Here is a 20,160-nt window from a genome sequence, read left to right as displayed (position 1 = left end):
ATAGCCTTAATTAATGCTTTAGAATTAAAACTGGCTCTTAATGAGAAAGTTAACGTCTAATAACTTTTCCAAAAGGCTTACCTGAAGTATTACTGCAACAAAGTTATGTATCTAGTGGGTTTTGTGTTGCTTTTCTGCTATGCAAAGTAAGCTGAAATTATCTTTGTACAGAAAGGTACAATCTATCAGTCAGTACATATTTTGCACAAAGAAAAGTACTGTGAGTGTGTACATATTTTATGTCTTAACAAAAAGGCCATAGTTAAAATGTCTTGCTTCTTGTTCAATAATGCTCTTTTGTAAAGTTAGTAAAAAAAACAAAAACAAAAACAAAAATGAATTCTTAATCAAGTTTTATATAAGTTAAGAATTATTTATACTGTATTTTTAAATCAATTTGTTCAGATTAAACTTACATCAAACTCAAATGTTGACTTCTTTTGTTTGATCAAATTAAATTACCTGAGTTAAGAAATACATTGTATATTCACTGGCATCTCTTTATTCTTTTTTTGTCAGACAGGGGTGTCTGTCTTCTGAAGAAAGGGGAAATGGTATTTCATCGGAAAGGGATTTAAGTAACTCAGTCTGGCTTCTGAACTCTATCACTAGAGATTACATCTCCCAATAACAACAATTAGAGGAAAATACAGTTACGAAGTTTGGAATTCAGAGTGTCCTTATCACCCTAGAGTATTCTGGAAGGTGCTGTCCAAATGTCACAGAATTGGGAAGTTACATGGTTTGGGCCTCAAGCCAAACACAATCTTAGTAAGATTTGAAGCTCTACGCTCGCTACCTTGTGCCTCTTCTCCTGTTAAACTCGGAGCTTGAGCCAGGTGCACGCTACGCTACACACACTCCATAGGTTCCCTTGACGCTGCAGAGGCTTCAAGCCTAAGAGAAAGTTTTCGTAACATTTGACCTAAGGTTTTGTAACCATCTCACACAGCTGGTGGCAGAAATCCCACATGCAGTTACTGACGCACTAGCTGTTCGCTGTCGCAAACAACGTAAGGTCGGGCTTTAGAAGGAAGGAGCCTCAAGTCTCTTGGGCATACACCAGACAGAGGCTGTTGCTGTTAGTTTCTGCTTTCTACCTAAGATCAATGTCAGCTTCCAACTTGTTTCTCCCCTACTGCAATTTCATATCAGACAGGTTAAGTTAAACCAACTGAATTTAAATACGTACAGCAGAGTCTCTTCTACGCTGAAGGAAGAAAGATGAAGCCTCCTCACACAGCTCACGCTCGTCTTAGGTGACAAGGAATAACTAACAAATTAAAGGAAAATGCAGGGTGCGTGCCTTCCCAGGTGAAACGTGCCTGTCTGTCCAAATTAGGACGGGAGAAACGCTAGCAAAGCCCAAGATTCAGGCTTGGACTGGGTAAAAAACATAGTTAAAACAGCCACCACAGTAAAACTAACTGGCTTGCTCTGTAATAACGCAAAATTATTTTGTAATACAAATATCCCTGATGGAACAGGATCACTATTGAAATATTCCTGCATGAGGGGGAGAGAAGAATAAAAGCTGGAAGACGGAGGAATTCTCACTGCAGCAGTGACTGGATGTTTTTTCTTCTCCAAAGTGGTAATTGATTGATCTTCCTTACAGCTGCTATCAATTCCATTCTAGAAGTATAAAGGCAAAGGTTTACAGAAACTTGCATTACTCAAAGGAAACAAACTACAAACCTTTGATTTTTGGACACCACAGTTGACAGAATAAGAAACTACAGTAATTAGGCTTGGAGGAATGGTCTTCTCACAAATTGTCTTCTATTCTGAAAAGCTGAACGTATATTCTCACTTGCTGCCTAGTGTCCCTTGGCTCCTGTCAAAATACAGTTGCTTGCTTGTTCACGCAGGCTTTATAACACCCAGCACTTTACTTCTTGTTCATTTTGCAGGCTGAAAAGCTACTGCTTCTCCACATAAAGCATCCTGTTCCCCAGAAGACCTGCATTTTGCTCTCGCTAGCTGAGCTCGCTGCTCTTTCCACCTGCCTCACCTACCCTCGAATGGGACCTGCACCCGATGTGCTCTGTTGCCCAGCTCTAGGAAAGTCCCTCTGATCCTCAGGCTCGCTTTGCTTTTGATATGCTGCCTTCCAGTTCTCCGAGCAGTGTTTTTTAATCCCTACCTTTGGTTTATAGAAAACACTACATTCTCACTCCACCACGAATATAAAAATTCATGCGTTTGTTCCAGTTGCATATTTCAAGTCCGTTCTTCCAGTCTCAGGTCCTGATAACCACACTGGACCAGGGATTATATGAAATGCCAACTAACCCACACGGGTCCGACTGCTCCTCTGAGCTGTAAAGAGCCTCTCGATAAGACCCGCTTCCTTTCAGGGGCACGCAGTATCCAGGGTAGCACAGAAGTACAGAAATGAAGCAACACCCAGTACCAGGAAACTAAAGGTTGTTCCCTGCTTTTACTCCTTAAATTCTCTGACAAACTCAAAGGGAAAATACTTGCTGACATTTTGGGGCAAAACCCTTCTCCACAGATTTCCCTGCAGTTGGTTATTGTGCAAATCCATCAAAGTACATCATTTACATGACATGAGTGAGGATTAACAAAGATTCAGTTCCCTCAAATGTCAAGGGTCCTAACTTACCAGTCACCAAGGGTGCAAACACTGAGTGGTTACAAGCTTCTTAGTGCTTTCTCTGTACTCCAACAGTGAGCTCAGTCCTGCCCCAACCCCTCCTCGCCGTCGTCTTACAAGAAACGTTCGTACCACGTACACTGCACCGTCACCTCTGCATTCAGCCTTATTTGACATAGGCAGAAGAGTTCCCTTAACTATCCAGGGAGAATGACCACGAAGAGATGGAGTCCAGCTTTCCAGCTCAGGAAAAAATAGTCCTCCAGCTTTACATCAAGGACCTGTCTCTGCATTATAAAATCTTTGCTGGACTTAACAGCCAACGGATCTATAGGCTCCTAAGCGTTTTCAAAGTAGTCTCAGCGAACAGACCCCTAAAATCCTAAAGTCTGACGCGGATTTGGCATCTAATTGCCTTACAGTCCCATGAAAGTCCCAGAGTTGAGACTCTCAGCTTCAGACTCCTGGTGTTTAACCCCTAGGCTGTAGGGGCTTGGCCCTTTCACACACAGCAAAGTCCACGATACTGAACGAAGCTTCTAAATTCAGACATCCCTTTAGAAAATGAGAACTACCTTCTAAATCTTTAAAGCACTTAAAATAAAACCCTGTAAAAAGTGAACTTTAAGTGCCTCATACTTTAGCCTCCACATCTTCAGCTACATATAAGGAAGGAATGTTTTACGCTGAGGGTGGTGAAGCACTGGCCCAGGTTGCCCCGAGAGGTGGTGGATGCCCCATCCCTGGAAACATTCCAGGTCAGGTTGGACGGGGCTCTGAGCAACCTGATCTAGTTGAAGATGTCCCTGCCCATGGCAGGGGGGTTGGACTAGATGACCTTTAGAGGTCCCTTCCAACCCAAACTATTCTGTGATTCTATGTCTGCAGCATCATTCATTTCCAACGAGCTCAGCGAGGCACAGCAAATGTAACTGCAATGGTTAGACATGCTAAATATTATACATGTTAACTAGCCATCTTAACGCCTAAAACCAGTACAAATTTAAAGATTAGAGTGAAAAGCGTAATTCTCTGTAGCCTAAATGACAAACCAGCTGTGAACTGCTGAATGAAATTCTATTATTTGGTTTAAAATTATTGAGTTCCAGAGGTTCCTACAAACAGGTTTTCATTTTTTTTTTTTAAATAATTATTTTGGTAAGTTACTTTTGGCAATGTGACCATTTATGACTAAATCCTCATTTCAGGAACTGTTATTTTATGATTCACATTTAAGCAATGCGGTAGCAACTACAAAACTTTATTCTTTATTTCTGATCTATTAGACTGCAGTCAGGAATGCCCTCTAGGTGTAATCTGAGGGGCTGCATTGTTGTCCACCTACTCACAAGTGGACGTAAGGGAACAAAATGCCAGGCTTTTGTCAGAGGTTATTTTCAGCGTGGTGATAGCAATGGCATTGCTCAGATCCCTGAAACTCTCTCTCATTCCCCTCCCCTCCCAGCTTATAGGGCCGACAGCGGCGGCCGCTGCGTTTAAAGAGTGCAAGAATCCTTCGCGCTCAAACCCTTCGAGGCCTAAGAAAACAGGGAGAAACGTCCAGTGACCCCAGTAAGTATAGTATATCGCGTTCCGCCAAGACTGTCTGATATAAGGGGTTTTTTTCCCAACAGGTGGTAGGAACAGCTTATTGCTCGACAATGAGAAATGTGTAGGTAGAGTACAGAGACGCGAGTCCTACAGAGCTGACAGCATTATTTTAGGTTTGGAGGAGCCAACGGATAAAAGAGATCCTTCCGGGCTTCGCAGCTCGTTTAGTAGCTACTAGTGTTGCAAGAACGGGGCTGTGGGGATCCTCGTTAATGAGACACAATTTTGACTACATGCAAGACCGGATAACAGAAGTTTCAGAAGCTTTAAAAAATTTTTTTAGAGAGCTACAGAATTATGTTCTCCACAAATAGTTTGTCTTTGTACATAAGCTTTTTAAAGCATACAAATTCACGTGCTTTCATAATTTCTCACATAAAAGTATACTAGAAGTAAAAAAAAAAAACAATGAAAAACCCTCAAAATATTTAATGTCAGTGACCAATTGGTTTTATATAAAGTGAGAAGAAAACTTCTATGCAGGCTTGACCGAAAATGGCTAGATAAGAATGCAGGATGAAAGAATTCACACATCCATTACTCAAGCATTAAAAGGCAGCACGGTTGGTCAAGTCTTCAGAAAAGCCCCAATAGTTTAAAAAAAAAAAAAGTTATTTACTTTGAAAAGTTTTCTACCTAAAGGTAAAATTATTTCAAAGAATAAAGCCTTGTACGTAGATAAAATAATTCTGTGTCTGATCTCAATCATCACGGCAACGTTTCATGGTCCGTAACAGTTTTGCTTGGCACTTAAGAGACTTAGTGCACAGATAAGGATTCAGAGAAGGATCTTGTGGAAGGAACAGTGAAAGTTGATAGCCCAGGATTAGGTCTGGAAAAAGGAACCCGTCATTTGTACAGCAGGACGCAGTTTCTCACAGCCACATGAATCAAACTGAACTCTGTGCATCTATGTGCGAGTATGTGTGTGTGTGGGGGGGTGGTTTTTTAAGTCAGAACTGAGTACCTTGTTCTAGTGTCGGGGTATCTTGTTTTTTGGAGGTGCAATCTTAAATTTCTGCAACAGTGTGCATCAAGGAAGATTTAAAAGAAATGTGGTGTTACTATGCTACAATAATAATAGATAATTGGAAGGACGCAGAGATGAAAGCAAAGGATTCGGACACAGGACTGTGGGTTTTTCTATCGGCTTTGCACATCACGTGCTTCATACCAAGTCACTTAAAATCTTTTGTTTCAAAAGGGCTGGTGTAACTTAGAGTGACAAGTGTCAATGAAAAATCATATTAACTTTCCTGTGTCAGTGTGGAAATTCCCATCCCTTGATCTCCATGTGTTGGGTTACTGCCGAAATAAAGGAAAAATGTTAGTCATCATGAGACCGTGGTGGAGGCTAAACGCACGACCCTAACTAATAAACTGAAAATTTACTTGTATCCATAGTCCATTGAATGCATCGGAATATAAGAAATATGATTTTTCATATTTCATTTTTTCATGTTATGTTATACATAACAATATTGCATCTTTCATTAAATGAGCTCACTCTCCAAATACAAACATTTTCTCTGTTGTGAGTCTATTCTGCCGAGAGAAAATGCTTTCTGCAATGGATTGGATTTTGACAAAAACACCTTCAGGCTTTTTGAGATGCAGTGGCAGGAATTGTGCTTTACACCGCAGGCACATCAAGATAAAACATAACATAGGAGCGTTAGTTGCAGAGAAAGAGAAAAACTAGAGCAGCATTTTATTGCTACTTTTATAAAGGGAGCTATATATTGTTACAGCCCCACGGTGCTGGTGAGGCGAGTAACACTAAGGACGGTCGAATGACGGTGGTCACAGGACAGGTCAGCAGCGGAGCTGCGATTAGATACCGAATGAGGTCCTGGCTGCACCGGCATTTCCCACAGACTTCAGCTGGGAAAAGAATTTCCAATGTAGCCTTGATACTTGCATTTCAATGTAGACAGTGATTTAATTTGATATTATCACTGTTTATTTATTAGGTAAGGAATCAGTATTCTTATACTTCTAACCGAGTCTAGACCGAACAGCTAGCTGGGACTAAAATAAAGAGACGCAAGGCACATCCTATCCATCGGTCCCGGTTCAGCATTTCTACCACCGTTTCTACCAGTGGTCATGAAGACCGATGTTTCCCATTCTGTTTATCCACTTGCAAGCCATTCTGCAGCACAGGTGGCACCCTGAGATAACCCTCCTAGCCACACAACAAATGACTTCTGCAGTCCATTCAGATATGATTTGAGCTCTGGACTGTCAAATGTGTAAGCACTTAGAAGGGAAAACCTCGTGTTTAGCAAGGAAACACCAGAATTACTTTCAACATCTTTTTCACCCGCACCGCACTGTCTAGCGCTAGCACTGCCTTTTACTTCTCTACACAACTTCATCGGGCCAATACTGCATCCACCTCCCATTTAGATCAATGGATCTAAATATATTTTTAGATTATATTCTTATCAATAGCACTCTAATCAGAGCGAGACACACTCTGTGACAGTTACGCGACATCCAGATTTGTACAGTATGACTAACAGCCCAACAGAAGACGGCTCACATTTTTTCATGCCCCTGCAGAGCACAGAAACACTTCAAAGGCTTCCTTGCTCTGAGGCTAGCCTAGATAGTAGTGTTACAAGCTCTAAATAATGAGAAGCACGTATCCTTGGCTGCACATCCGATGTGCGTAAGTTCTACTCCATATAGGAGCTGCATTTTGAAATGGAAGGATACGAGCTGCTGCATGCTATTAGAGCGAGACCAAGAACACTCCTCCAGCTTAACAGTACCGTGAGCGCCTGCCAACATGCCGCAATATTAATACTCAAAAGTTCCTCTGTCACATGTTTAATACATTTAGAGTGGGCCCACTCTACTTCCCACTAGATCACCAAAATATAACGAGTACCATGTGGTTAGCAGCCACTGCAAGTTAACCAGGTTTAGACAACAAAGTTCAGGGAATTTCAAGGGGATTTAGATACTGACACCCAACGAAATTCACTGAAGTTAAGACTGTGTATAATTTTTTCCTACCACAAATAGGAGACTGAGTTCTATCTGCACGTTGTAAGGATGGCAATTTAATCCACCGTTATAATTTAGACGCATAGAAAACTGTGAATGCCATATACCCTGTGGAATTTACTTGCCCGTGGCAATACTGCCGCACAGGCAGCATCCGCAGGGATGGCCGCTGCAGTTCGGTGTTCGGAGAGATGAACAAAGCAAGGACACGAAGAGCACGGACTTGCCCGGGTACCTCACCCAGCTGTTAAGCCAGCCAGCGCAGACATCACGGCACACGCTGCCGTTCTTACGCCGATATCCTTATGGGAACGTTTTTACTGTGACTTCTTTCTCCTACAGCTTCCCATCAGGTGATGCCAAAAAGACATGGAAAATGTGTATGCATGCCCAGTCACGTTACTATAATTAGCGTCAGGAGCAATGGTTCTTTTAAGAGCTCTAACCACAGCCCGTAAGAGCACAAGGTTCACTACCACGCATTATCAGACTTTTTCAGAGATTATTTTTTTTCCTTCAGCTAATTACATAATTGGAGCTACTTTCCAACAAGCATCCCGCTGCCACAGGCTGCGACGCTCGGTGTGCCTTTGAGGGGAACTAAAACAGCAGAAGCAGTTTTACAGAAACTGGAGGTACAAACCGCTCTCCTCCCAGGCAGCTATCGGTGCTGCTCGAGCTGGGAAGGGATTCGACTGGAAACTTGATTTGAGAGGGAACACTGTGAACGCAAAAATCTCATTTTAATTTTCAAGAAAGTGTCACAAAACTGATTTTTATCTCCCGTCCCTCTTCCTTCTCTTAAAATGTTTGAAGCATTACTTGAACTATTTTTATAAGAGAAAAAAATGGCACCGATACAGAAGTACTTTAAAAATAGGAGAAAATACAGAATGGCAGAATGAGACACTAAGATTTTACCTCCGTGAAAGATTTCTCTCTGTTTCTTTACCTCCCATTTAAAAGAAACGGAAAAAGGACTTTAGCAGTTCTATTCAGTAAAGCCTTCGCTGAGTAAGAAGGGGCCAAATTCATAGTCTGTTCCTTGCATGCAGTTATTTTTGTTTCTTATCGCAGCTGCATCAGATTTTTGCTTCTTACTCGTTACATACAGATAAACAGTCAGAGGCAAGCCGAGTTTTCTTTTCCTTCTTGCATCATTACTGTTTTCTAACTGTCAGAGCAGGTCGGCTCGTGAACAGCCTCCCGAGAGAACTGTAGTGCCTGAAAGAGATTAACGATGCCGTTGCTGTATGACAGCAGAGGGCTAGGCTGACTGAGGCGGGGAGGTTGTTCAGCTGAGCATAAATCAGCCTCACAAAGAGAAGGAGAGATTGGATCTTGCGTGAGGATGACAGGTATGCCGTCTACCGCAGGCAGCAGTCACATCAGTGCATATGTAATTATACGGGGTTAAGGATATACTAATAACCGCAGTACTAAAGCGGAGACGTTTGGATATGCTGGTATCTGCATTGTTATCAGACACTGATTGTTAAAATGTGCTCACGTTGCTACGTCTTCCGTGCTATTGCTTTAGCACGCGCACACGCTCCTACGCTATCTTCCTTTTGCTGAACAGACGTGTCTTTTATACCATTGCACGGTTTTTAGCATTAGCAGCCAGAAAGAATTCCCTTCGGCTTCAGGTTAAGCTTGCAGAGCTGGCATGCAGAAATTGTGCATTTCATTCTGAAATTCAGAAGATACAGTACAGAAGTCACTAAAACGATGATAAACACGGGACATTAGCGTCCAACATACAGACATATGTATGTCTGTACATACAGACATAGTAAAATGTTAGTCTAAAATGCAAGCCATTTAAAATACTAGCTATGTTACATCAATGCTGTGATAAATTCCCCTCTCTCTCTCTCCCTCTCACTTGACTTCAGAAGAAAATTCTCAGGTAGCAGGCCTGATTCAGTGTTCACAATCCTTTTCTTAGTTAAGAATATCTCATGGTGAATTTAATCAAATACAAATAGCACAAGAGGGCTTCAAAAGAACTATAATAAGAAGGTGACTGGTTTTCCAAGAAGGAGAAGGAAGGTCTGCGCCAGGAGCTTGGAACATCCCGATAATACGATGTGCAGATGACAAGATGACGTCCCAGTCTTTCCAGAAACGATGACTCAAACAAGAAAACAGAAGGGCAAAGCGTAGGTTGGGGTTGTTTCAGATGCGTGATAGCACAATCATCAGGAAGGGCACTTACTGAACCTGCCGTCAGGTGACCTAAGCTGGGCTCCTGGCTCCGACACTGCCCTCCTGTGTGACCTTGGGCAAGTCACTTCAGCAGTAACTGGAATAGTAAGAACTGGAACAGTAAGCACTACTCTTTTTTTTTTTTTTTTCCCCTCAGATGTTTAGATTTTTAAAACAATTGACAAAGAAAAAACATGCCTTAAGCATCTTAGGAACCTATCTGTTATTACTTTATAATGGCTGTGCAGCACAGTGATCTTGCAGCTGTTTTATGAGGAATTCAGAAAAGCAACAAACAACTTGTTTCTATTAAAGCATCCTCTGAAATAACATCGTACATTTGTTAAACTTCAAGGTGGAACTATCCAGGTGTGAATTGTATAGAATGATACCATACTGACACGGAAAATTGCCTTTATACATGTCACCGAGGAAGCTCATGTGGCACTGGATGAACTAGGATTTGCTTTGGAAAGGTATAAATAGTACTATATGCTGTCTCTTAACAGAGAGTCTAGGTAGAATACTGTTCCGTAGAAAATTTAATGCCAAATACTGTCCACACTTTTGCTTAAACTCCAGTAAAGCTTCGAAGTGTTTGTTAGCCTCTGTTAAAGTTTGCCTCGCAAAACCAGATCAACACACATAAAGCAAAAACTGAGGGGAAAAAAGGCTACGCTGGGATACAGGGGAAGGCAGGATCGAAAGAAAATTACTATTTGTTGGAAAATAAATCCTAGATCCACTACTCCAGAAGAGGTTTGAGTGATCCTGGTACCTTTTTACTGAAACGCCTCACAATCATTTCACCTATTTACCCTCTCAACACACTGAGCTAAGGAATATCCTTATTTACAGAAGAGGGTTGCAGAGGACAGAGGATTTAGGCTGCCCCTGTCCCCCGAAGCACCAGGCTAGAGCCCTCACCCATGGATAGGGTACACTCCTGCTGCCGCACAGCTACGTAGTATTTGCTGGCTACCAGCGTGCCTCAAAAACCCGTTACACCACCCACAGTTCCCGACAGCAAGGAAGGTCTCCCCGGGTCTCCCCTCCTCAGCAGGGCTGTAGAAGCTGGGTGGACCCTCGGTGCCATCTCATCTCTCTGCTACCAGATAATCTACAAGTACTGTGGTGTAATTCATACAAGCCGATATCGGCTTGGGGCCACCCTGCAACAGCAGTTGACTGGAGGGGTGTGTGTGTGTGTGTATAAAAAAAAAAAATCAAGCTGTTCTGTTTAAAATAATTCACTCTTGCTGTTGTATTTATTTATGTAATTTGATTTTCTAGGCTACCCTTCAGATATAAGGATGCCGAACTGGGGAGGTGGAGCCAAATGTGGTGCCTGTGAAAAGACAGTGTACCATGCTGAAGAAATCCAGTGCAACGGAAGGAGTTTTCACAAGACGTGCTTCCTCTGCAGTAAGCTGGGCTACACTGTTTTAACTTCACAGTATTCCCATAGCTCTTTCATTAAAGCTAGTAAATTTTCTTTTGTACTACTTTGCATGCAATAAAGAAGCTTCATAGTTTCCCCAATTCAACACGTTTGCTCACGGGACACCTACAGCAGGCTTTTAAACACCCTAAGCGACGTACAGGATGGTAGAAGCAACCAGCATCAGACTGAATTTCACACAGGGAAAGTTTTGTAAAGCTTATGCATCTTACTTCAGGGAAAGTTCGAAGCAGAGGGCAGTCACATGTTAATCATCCTACCTAAAGTACAGCACAGTGAGACTGGTTCTGGTCCGGCACTCTCTAGAAACCTAAAGATGAAACCCGTTTCCCATCCTTTCAGTGACGGAAGGATGGAAAATGACCGTATCTGTTTTCAAAGCAGGAGCCACTTTTCTGAAATGCCAGCCTGCCGCTCCATAGCGGCTCTTAATAATCAAGCCCAGTTGCCTAGCCCTTTACCCCAGGCAATCTGCCTCTCGGGCTCCTGGCTTTCCTTTTTTCAAACACGCATTGGATGATTTTTGTTAGGGACACTAGAGTGCTGCAGAATCACGGTATCTAGGTCCATCTCCAAGAAACCCTACCTTCTGTCCACAACGTAGCACATTACGCGTTTGTTTCAAGTTTAAAAGTCTAGAAGAACGAAACAAACAGTGCTGGTAAGACTGGAGTATGTCTTGTTAGGATATTATAGGAGATGATTACTTTTGTGGTGAATCCTAACATTAATTCATCTCACACAGGAAAGCTGAACGACATTACCCCGGTGTCATCAAAATCTCCCACCAACACCCTACAAGTGTCTCAGTCTCCTCCTTCCCCGTATTTCATATAGAACCATTTCACTTACTCTTTTACTCCACGCACCTCTGTAATGTTTAGCAGGCAGCTTCCAGGAATTTTGCTTTCTCTGCAGATGAGCTGGCACTGGAAAAATTAGAGAAGGGATCAATTCAGCTCTGTTTGCCCTCTGCAGAGGGAATAAACGATTTGATAAGGACTAAAGATAGCTAAATAGTTTATTTTGCAGACAATGCTTGAGATTTAGTACCTTTGCAGTACGAATTCCAGCATGACAGCTTAGAAGCCACTGAACCCAATTTTTCGCCCTCCTTTCCTGGATGGATAGAGAATTCCTGTTTGGAAGCACGAGATGATTGATATTACATGCTTAGATGACACGGTACAGCGCTAGGCAGAATCAGTCCAAAGGACGCTTGAGTCTTCTTTGCCTTTCTCCCAGTGCCCTGCAAGCGATGCCTAAAAGACTGAGTAAGAAAGAATTCCTTCAAAAACTTTTCAGTTAATTGACAACCTTCAGCCAATTCTTAGAGAATGGTAAAAATCTCAGTTCTGTGAAAACTAGAGACTTCTTATTGCTTCCATGTGCCGCCCAGAACAATACTAGATATCAGAGAAACTATAGGTAGAGGGACATAAATGGGGTAATTATGACAAAAGCTTTAACTGATGCTTGTGCTTTATCAAACGCTAGAAAATGATAAGGCAGAAGATGACAAATGAGTAGACATTCCAGTATCTAATAAAAACAAACAGCTGTCCTAATAGGGCATAGTTAATAATATTTCTCTCCCACCTAATACTGGAACAAGTTTAAGCTTCATTCGTAACGTAACTGATTTTGTGTGTGTGTGTGTGTGTGTGTGTGTGTGTGTGTGTGATTCATGATAAACAACATATATCCATTAGTTCTGCCAAGTGTTTCTTTGGTTTGTTGTGGAGGGTTTTTTTTTGTTTGTATTTGGTTGGTTGGTTGGGGTTTTTTTGGAGGTTTGGGGGGTTTTTTTTAGTATTTTATTTGCCCCTTGTAGTTGTAAGTCTAAACTAAATCATTAATAGGTTAGATGATACTAAAAAAAGTATTCCCAGTGGAAGTATGTTTAAGGTCAAAAACTGAAGATGCATCTAAGCCCAGCTGGCATATGAGAGGTGTATTAATTGGCTTTACTTTTCCCATGAATCACACACACTAATCAGCAGCTCCGGACAACTCAGTATCACGTATCATGTTCATGGGCTTTTTGATGAACCAGTTACAGGATTTCATTTCTCAAGAGAAGAAAAGCAATCCTCCCCGACCTAATCTCAGGTACAGAAACAGTTAACCTATTTAGCTGAGCTTTTATATACTTTTATATTAAATATATATTTTAAATATATTTTATATTTTACATTATATTTGACCGGACACACAAAACACCCCAGGATTTTTCGACCAAAAAGTTCAATTCGGGCAAAATTATAAACAATTCAAGCCAACCTGTTAACACAGTAAGAATCAGACAAGCTAAACTATAAATCACGCTCTCCTCCACTCCATACTTTTTCCCTGCAAACGTTATGAGAGAGAAACTTCTTCCCAACAAAGCCTCCTTCCCGTGCAGATTGCTGTTTACCTACCTCGTTTCCCCGTCAGCTTTTACTTTAACCGCAGCCGTGACGGACATTTGGCAGGATCTCATGCCATCAACCTGAAACTTCTTCATGCCTGCTCGTGAACGGTATCTGTTGGCAGATGACAGGTCTCAAAGTTATTTCAACAACAGCACTTCAAGGGCTTTTGCTCCATCTGTCGTGGTGAATTGATACTCTATCCCTAAGGTGCCAGAAATAGAAACACTTTATCTACTGCTAGAGTTTCCATCATCCCTTAACTCCCTTAGCAAACATAATTATCATCTCAAAGCAGAAGAGACTGTAGCACGACGAGATCAGGTTCACACATTTACAGAAGCCCCTCGTTTTATTTCTATTACCTATAAAGGTCTTTGCAAATTATTTTCCCCTCTACGCGGTACAGTGACAAGATTAAAGCTGCTGCAGAGGTTCCAGTATCAGCTTAAATTCTCCGACGTGGATGAATTTTAGACTCACAGCAGGACAGTCAAAATAAACGTGGGGGGAAAAGGGACTAATCAAACACTCAGCTAGCTCTTCTAGAGCTTGAACTTCCAACCGCTTTCAATACTGGTGTATTTCACAGGTTTCTGTTGCTTACACGAGCTAAGCAACTTCATTTTCCAAGCTATCAAACAGCCCATGCGTGACCGGAATGCCCCCTGTGGGGCAGGCACTTGTTCAAGGGTAGTTGTAGGGAAAGTTCTTCCCTATTTCTCCCCCCCCCCCCCCATCAACCACTGTTGACACAGTGAACAATTTGATCGAAGCGTTGAAATTTTAGTTTTTAAGCATACTACGAAACCCTGGGTTTTTTTCTATAGGCACTCCGAACTGAAAGCTTCATCCTCTCTCGATGGGGCAGGGGCTGTCTCGTGCCGAGTTCCCAAAACAGTGCAGCATACGCAGCCACCAAGCAGATGAGGAGCGTAGCTACTATTTTCTTCCATTCATTATTGTTCAGTTTCCATGCATAAGCGGCAAGGAGATCCACCGGATCGGTAACAGAATTCAGTCTCTAAACACTGACCAGGTCTCAGAGGAGCAAAGAACTGGGGAGAGAACAATCTAGCTTCCACGGCCACTCGATGAGAGTAACCACGCGCGAGACCGGCCTCAGCAAGGCTCGTTAGCTCTACATGTGGCTTGTGTTTCTCAAAACATGGATACTTGCTTACTGAGATCCCCAAAATAAGCAGCTGTTAGCACTCATTAACTTTTGGCCCTTCCAAGTTGAGGCTAGGGTTAAAGTAGTGCCATAGAGGACATAACTTGTATTCCATTATGCATGTCGGGCGTTCCTATGGCACCTTCTGTCCAAAAGTCTCCCAGACTTCTCCTAGTGAGCTAAGCCAAGCAGTATTTCTCTATAACGAACATGACTAGGAAGAGGTCTCTGTTTTTGGAACAGCTATAGTCACATTCTTGCCATCCTGGAGGAAGCCTAACAGAGCTGAGACTACCAGTTATTCGGGATCACTGCTTCGCCTTGTACTACAGCTCAAACAAATGTGACTAGATAAATAAAATATATATTCTGCTTGACTCTGGACATGGTACGTACATTACAGCCTCTTTTAGAAACATGCCACCCTAAACCAGCGTGGGCTGAGATGAGAAAGCCACCGCAGACTCAGAGTGACTATTCTGAAAGGTGCAGATGCACAGCAGAATCTTTACCCCTGCCACCTCTTTTTTTTTTTTTTTTTTTAAAGATTTGGGAGTTTAGGATGATAATCTCAAATCCATTTTAAGCTTCACAGATGCAGACAAATTGTCTTGACAAGCTCCTGATTTTCCTAGGGTTAGAGTATAACTTTAGAGTGGCAAAAGAGCACGTTGTGTGCACGCGCAACTACTTTAGCAACAGCTCAGTGAAGTTTTATACCGACTACAGGCTAACACCCTCCTTCTCCTGTATTTTTAAAGATACACAAAAATAAAACACTAATTGTAATTATGCTGAACCACATAAATTCAAATTTGAAAATGCAAATGTCCATATGTGCCCCTCTCTTCCCGTTTTCAGTGGCCTGCAGAAAAGCTCTGGACAGTACCACAGTAGCAGCTCACGAATCTGAAATCTACTGCAAAACTTGTTACGGGAGAAAATACGGTCCCAAAGGGATTGGCTTCGGACAAGGGGCAGGATGTCTCAGCACTGATACTGGTGACCATCTAGGCTTGAACCTCCAACAGTGAGTTAAATCCCACTGACAGCACCTTTTTCTGGTACTACTTGTCACTTAGCGGGGTATTTTAGATATTTTATTCTGTTTCCATAACAACATGTAGCATAAGTAGCAGAGCAGACTTTCCTACCACCTTTCCTTCAGTGGACACAGTAATTTACCAGTTTTTAATGACGTTCAGTCTCTTTAAGCCTTCTTTATAAATCATCTCCTCCTTCAATGTGCAATTATTCTGCAGAAGCAGCCTTTATATGCAACCACAGACGTAAATATTCACTGCAATTGTAATTTGCCATTAGTAGCACAGTGGTAAAGTCACATTCACCATAGAACATAAAAGGTTTGGGGTTTTTTTTTTTCCCCCTATCAGAGGCTAAAATACAGTTAGGTTTTACTGTTGGAGAAAATCATCACACTACCACATACTGTTAACTCTCCTCTCAATGGGGGAAATAATGTTTCTAAATCCTCCCCATGGCTCGAATAACAGTCACAAACACACCGAGAGTATGTTTGAACAAAGGAATTCTAATGGGATACCATCTTCCAAAAGCCTCAGCTGCACATTAATTATCTCCGACAGTACATTTTTATAGTATTTTTCTACGATTCTCAAAGCTGCCCATTTCCAAATCAACGATGCCTTCTTCTGATATTGCTATAAGGAAACCAATTAACCAATATGCTGTACAGGAAATAAAAGCTTAAATAATGTATTTAACTGTAGCTCCTTGTAAGATATGAATCCATCACGGGCAGAGTTCTGTACCACAAACTGTCATGGCCTGTAGATTTAATGACCTGTTGCAGTCCAACAATCCGGAAAGTCAAGTGTCATTCTGTGAAAGGCTTTAAGCTAGCACAAAGACATAAAGCACAGAGTCCAGAAATACAAAGCAAAGCTACTTTTCTGATGTGCTTTTGACCCTAGGCCAGCTAAGAACCCCAGTTCCCTGTCCAAACGTTACAGTGACTAATGAAACAACTGCATGCAAAATCTAAGGGTTATTTTCTGCTCGCTACTGAGTACCAGCAGATAGCCAGTTACAAAGAGAGGACTTTTGCTTGTATTTTCCCTCTTGCCTCTCAATAAAACAAAATTCTTTTTTACTTTCACTTTTCATTAATCTTTTCTGCATGTGGCTACTGTCAGCTCCATGTACTCAGCCAAAAACAGGTTACACCAGTGGTTACAGTATCGGCTTTTCAACCACACAACGCAGAATTCAATAGAATACTTCCATTCTCCCCACCACCACCACCACTTTTGCATGTCTAAGACCAGTAATTTAGTAGTTTTTACCCCTTACCAAGAAATCATGAAATCATATTTCTAGAATGAAGATAACATTTTTAAGCAGTATTTTAAAACACTGAAAACTTCTGTTTTAGGGGGTCACCAAAGCCTGCTCGCCCTTCTACACCAACTAATCCTTCGAAGTTTGCCAAAAAGATGGTAGATGTGGATAAATGTCCCCGTTGCGGCAAATCAGTGTATGCTGCAGAGAAGATCATGGGCGGAGGAAAAGTAAGTAGTTACTACAGCACTAGAAACAAAGCACGCTTTTATGATGGTGATAAACTATAGCTAGTAGGTCCTTGATCTTTTAAGTTTTTACTCATAGTCTCGATGAAGAAAACATGAGGGTGAATTAGCAAATTGCTCCAGAGTCCGACGTACTGACTTTCAGCTTTAAAATCATGTGCTTTTCGTAAGCCACCTTCAACTTTTTGTATCTTGTTGATGTCTGAGGAACAACTCCTGGCTACGGTACAGGCTGGCTCTTCTACCACTGTCATTCTACTAACATCTCTGGGGATATTTATAATTTAAACATTTATTTGTAGTGGCAATTGCAGATAAATTGAAGAGATTCTGTGACTAGAAAGCCTGCCTCACATGACGCGCTAGCTCTCTGCTCTAGGAACTCTCACTAGAATATTATCTCTGCACATCAAAGAAACGGCCAAAAGAAGAGTAATATCTATAGCGCTCTGCTTTTTACTAAGCCTCCATTAATAACACAGTCACTAGGTAAGATCTTGATATAGGATAATAAAGTAATTGAAAAAAGACTAATCTAGAATGACTAAAAATGGAAGCCATAAGACCAACAAGACAATTTTAACCTTTTCACACCATAAAGAGCAACAGTGTGTTGCGTCCGGTATCTGCTAGCTGTGCTCTTCCTGCAGTATACAATGAATTGTCTTAATTTCCTCAGCCTTGGCATAAGACGTGCTTCCGCTGTGCTATTTGTGGGAAGAGTTTAGAATCTACGAATGTTACAGACAAAGATGGAGAGCTCTACTGTAAAGGTAAGAATTGTAAACGAGCTGAACTGGGTTACTGAGTCAATCTAAAATTATTCTTTTTAAGACCTGGTATTGCCATCACGATTTACCTTGCTGCATGCTTAACAACTTCATGAAATTTCATTTCATCTTTTTTAACAACTTTCTGAAAGCAAAGAGCTATGGTGACATTGCAGTTGCATCTTCTACTATGAACATTTAAATTTTGAAGTTGTAATTTTTCTACAAATGACATCCTCTCAGATCTGTCCTCAGACCTTCTAACAGGAACGCTGGCCGTATCTGCTGGGCAGATTCTTGTACCTGCACAATCTCTCTCACTCAAAAAAAACCCCCAACCCAAAGCAACCAACCAACCAAACAACCCAAAGCACAAAGACCCAGATCTTCAAAGGTCATCTGTCTAAGGTCACGGTCCTAATTAGACTTCTTCCCAGTAAGAGTTAAAAGATACTTCCACTATATTGGTAGTACAGAAGGTGATGCATTCATGCCAAATTATACACCCAGATGTTCTTCTCAGATCAAGAAAGTTCACAGGACTTGACTTGACTCTTAGAAAGAGCTTAAAGTGAAAAACATGCAGAATTTTTATATCCTAGGCTAAATTTTACAGAGAGTCCTAGAGAAGAACACTTCAGTTTTGTGACTTTGGGTGCAGTCTGACAACTGCAGGTGATCAAATTAGGATATTTTGATAAATGTGCTGACCATTACTACTTCAGAACTACTAGCAGAGTTGTGGTAAGTAACTATGAACACACTTAGCAATAGAGAGTTAAAATGAAATGGTTTGAACTACCATCAATAGTTTCTGGACTAAGCTCTAGTTCTTTTAACCTCCTTTGAAAACCTCCGACTTATCACTCAGTCTGTATTACTCATACAGACCAAGTCTTACTGAGTATTTTCAGACTGGAAAGTAGTTTTAATGAAAATATTACTTAGATCCTAAATACAAACAGTTTCTTCTTTTTTGGAGAAGATTAGATGTGACTTTTGTTTAATTCAAATATGTGATTCCAGTTTCACTATTAGAACCTGTCGACACTTCCAAGAAAGACGCTGTTTCAGATTTCCTTCCTTTTATTAACTTAAGTTTGGAAGCAGTACTAAAAATGAAAGTCATTTACCTCTATATGAAAACATTCACAATACCATTTACCTCCCTCCTTCTTTTGCAGTTTGCTACGCAAAAAATTTTGGTCCCAAAGGAATTGGGTTCGGTGGCCTCACTCAAGTGGAAAAGAAAGAGTGCGAATGAGGAGAAATGGATGCAACAGACTCAAACTGCTGTTGATGCCACCGAGTGATAGTTGTCAAGTAAACCGTTATCACATATTGCTAAGAACCTAGGGCATTTGTTTAATATTTTCCACCTTGCAGGAAAAACTTGTGAGCTTGTATCTTAAGAAATTCTTAGAATAGCTTAAAAAGGTACAGTGATAAAACTAGATTCATGTTTGTTTTACAGTAAATAAATACAAAAAACCTCATGGAACATTATTCATGGAACATTATTGCTTCTTAAACTAGTATTTACCACACTTCAGACTGGAATTTTAAAGACTCAGCATACTGTCCCGTTAAGACAGAGATACCTTATGCAGCGCAAGGGTCAGAGTGTTCCGACTTAAGCCATAGTTTCCTTCCTTCAGAATGTTACGCCGTCTGTATTTCTACCAATCTCCGAATGGAGTTTTGAACGTTTTGACATTTTGTGTTATGGCAAAGTAGATGTTATTCACTTTGAGACAATTAAAAAGGATTTGAAATTCTTTCTCTCAAAGGGAGATATTTCTGAAGAAAAACAACATTTGCTTAGAATACAGTGTTGTAAGTTTTGTAATCGTATGTTTTCAAGCTACAATAAAGTACTGATATTGCTTCACATTATTTTTACTCGAATTTGCTTATGCTTTATGTGTTACAATGTCGCAGATAAATGCATTTCACTGACACGTATGAAATCGCCCATTTCTTAACTACAAGAAACCTGTTTCATTACACTACTTTACTCTTATGTTGTCAGTTCTAGACGGTATTTAACTTTAATGTTCTGATCTTTATTTGTTTCCCTGCTGGTTTTCATTATTTCCTACTTTGACTTACATTCAAAACCACACTGCCCAGCTGGCCACTCCAGACTGATGTTGTAGCCTTTTCTTGAGAACATGGCTGACATCTAGCTATTCAAGATCTATGCATGCAGCTGGGAATAATTCCCTCGGTTTATATACATTGCTATTTTCCATCATGAACTTACCCATTTTCATACGCTAACAGGGCATATTTAGATGCAAAACATAA

General features: G+C 41.1%; 1 protein-coding gene across 2 annotated transcripts; it reads left to right on the top strand.

Moving 5' to 3' along the window:
• The first annotated feature begins 4,096 nt into the window (after nt 1–4,096).
• CSRP3 (cysteine and glycine rich protein 3) lies at nt 4,097–19,746 on the top strand. 2 transcript variants are annotated; one of them, XM_076343812.1, is made up of 7 exons: nt 4,097–4,192; nt 9,816–9,936; nt 10,754–10,885; nt 15,372–15,540; nt 16,927–17,062; nt 17,760–17,853; nt 19,035–19,746. In XM_076343812.1, exons 3-7 carry the CDS (start codon nt 10,774–10,776, stop codon nt 19,112–19,114), a joined length of 591 nt encoding a protein of 196 aa, XP_076199927.1. In that variant the 5' UTR covers nt 4,097–4,192; nt 9,816–9,936; nt 10,754–10,773; the 3' UTR covers nt 19,115–19,746. The 2 variants fall into 2 exon arrangements, with proteins under 2 accessions (XP_076199927.1, XP_076199926.1); XM_076343811.1 differs by lacking the exon at nt 9,816–9,936.
• The last annotated feature ends 414 nt before the right edge of the window (nt 19,747–20,160 follow it).

Source organism: Aptenodytes patagonicus, chromosome 7 (genome assembly GCF_965638725.1).
Source record: "Aptenodytes patagonicus chromosome 7, bAptPat1.pri.cur, whole genome shotgun sequence".
In the NCBI taxonomy this organism is placed as follows: domain Eukaryota; kingdom Metazoa; phylum Chordata; class Aves; order Sphenisciformes; family Spheniscidae; genus Aptenodytes; species Aptenodytes patagonicus.
This window is presented reverse-complemented; position numbering and strand designations above follow the sequence as displayed.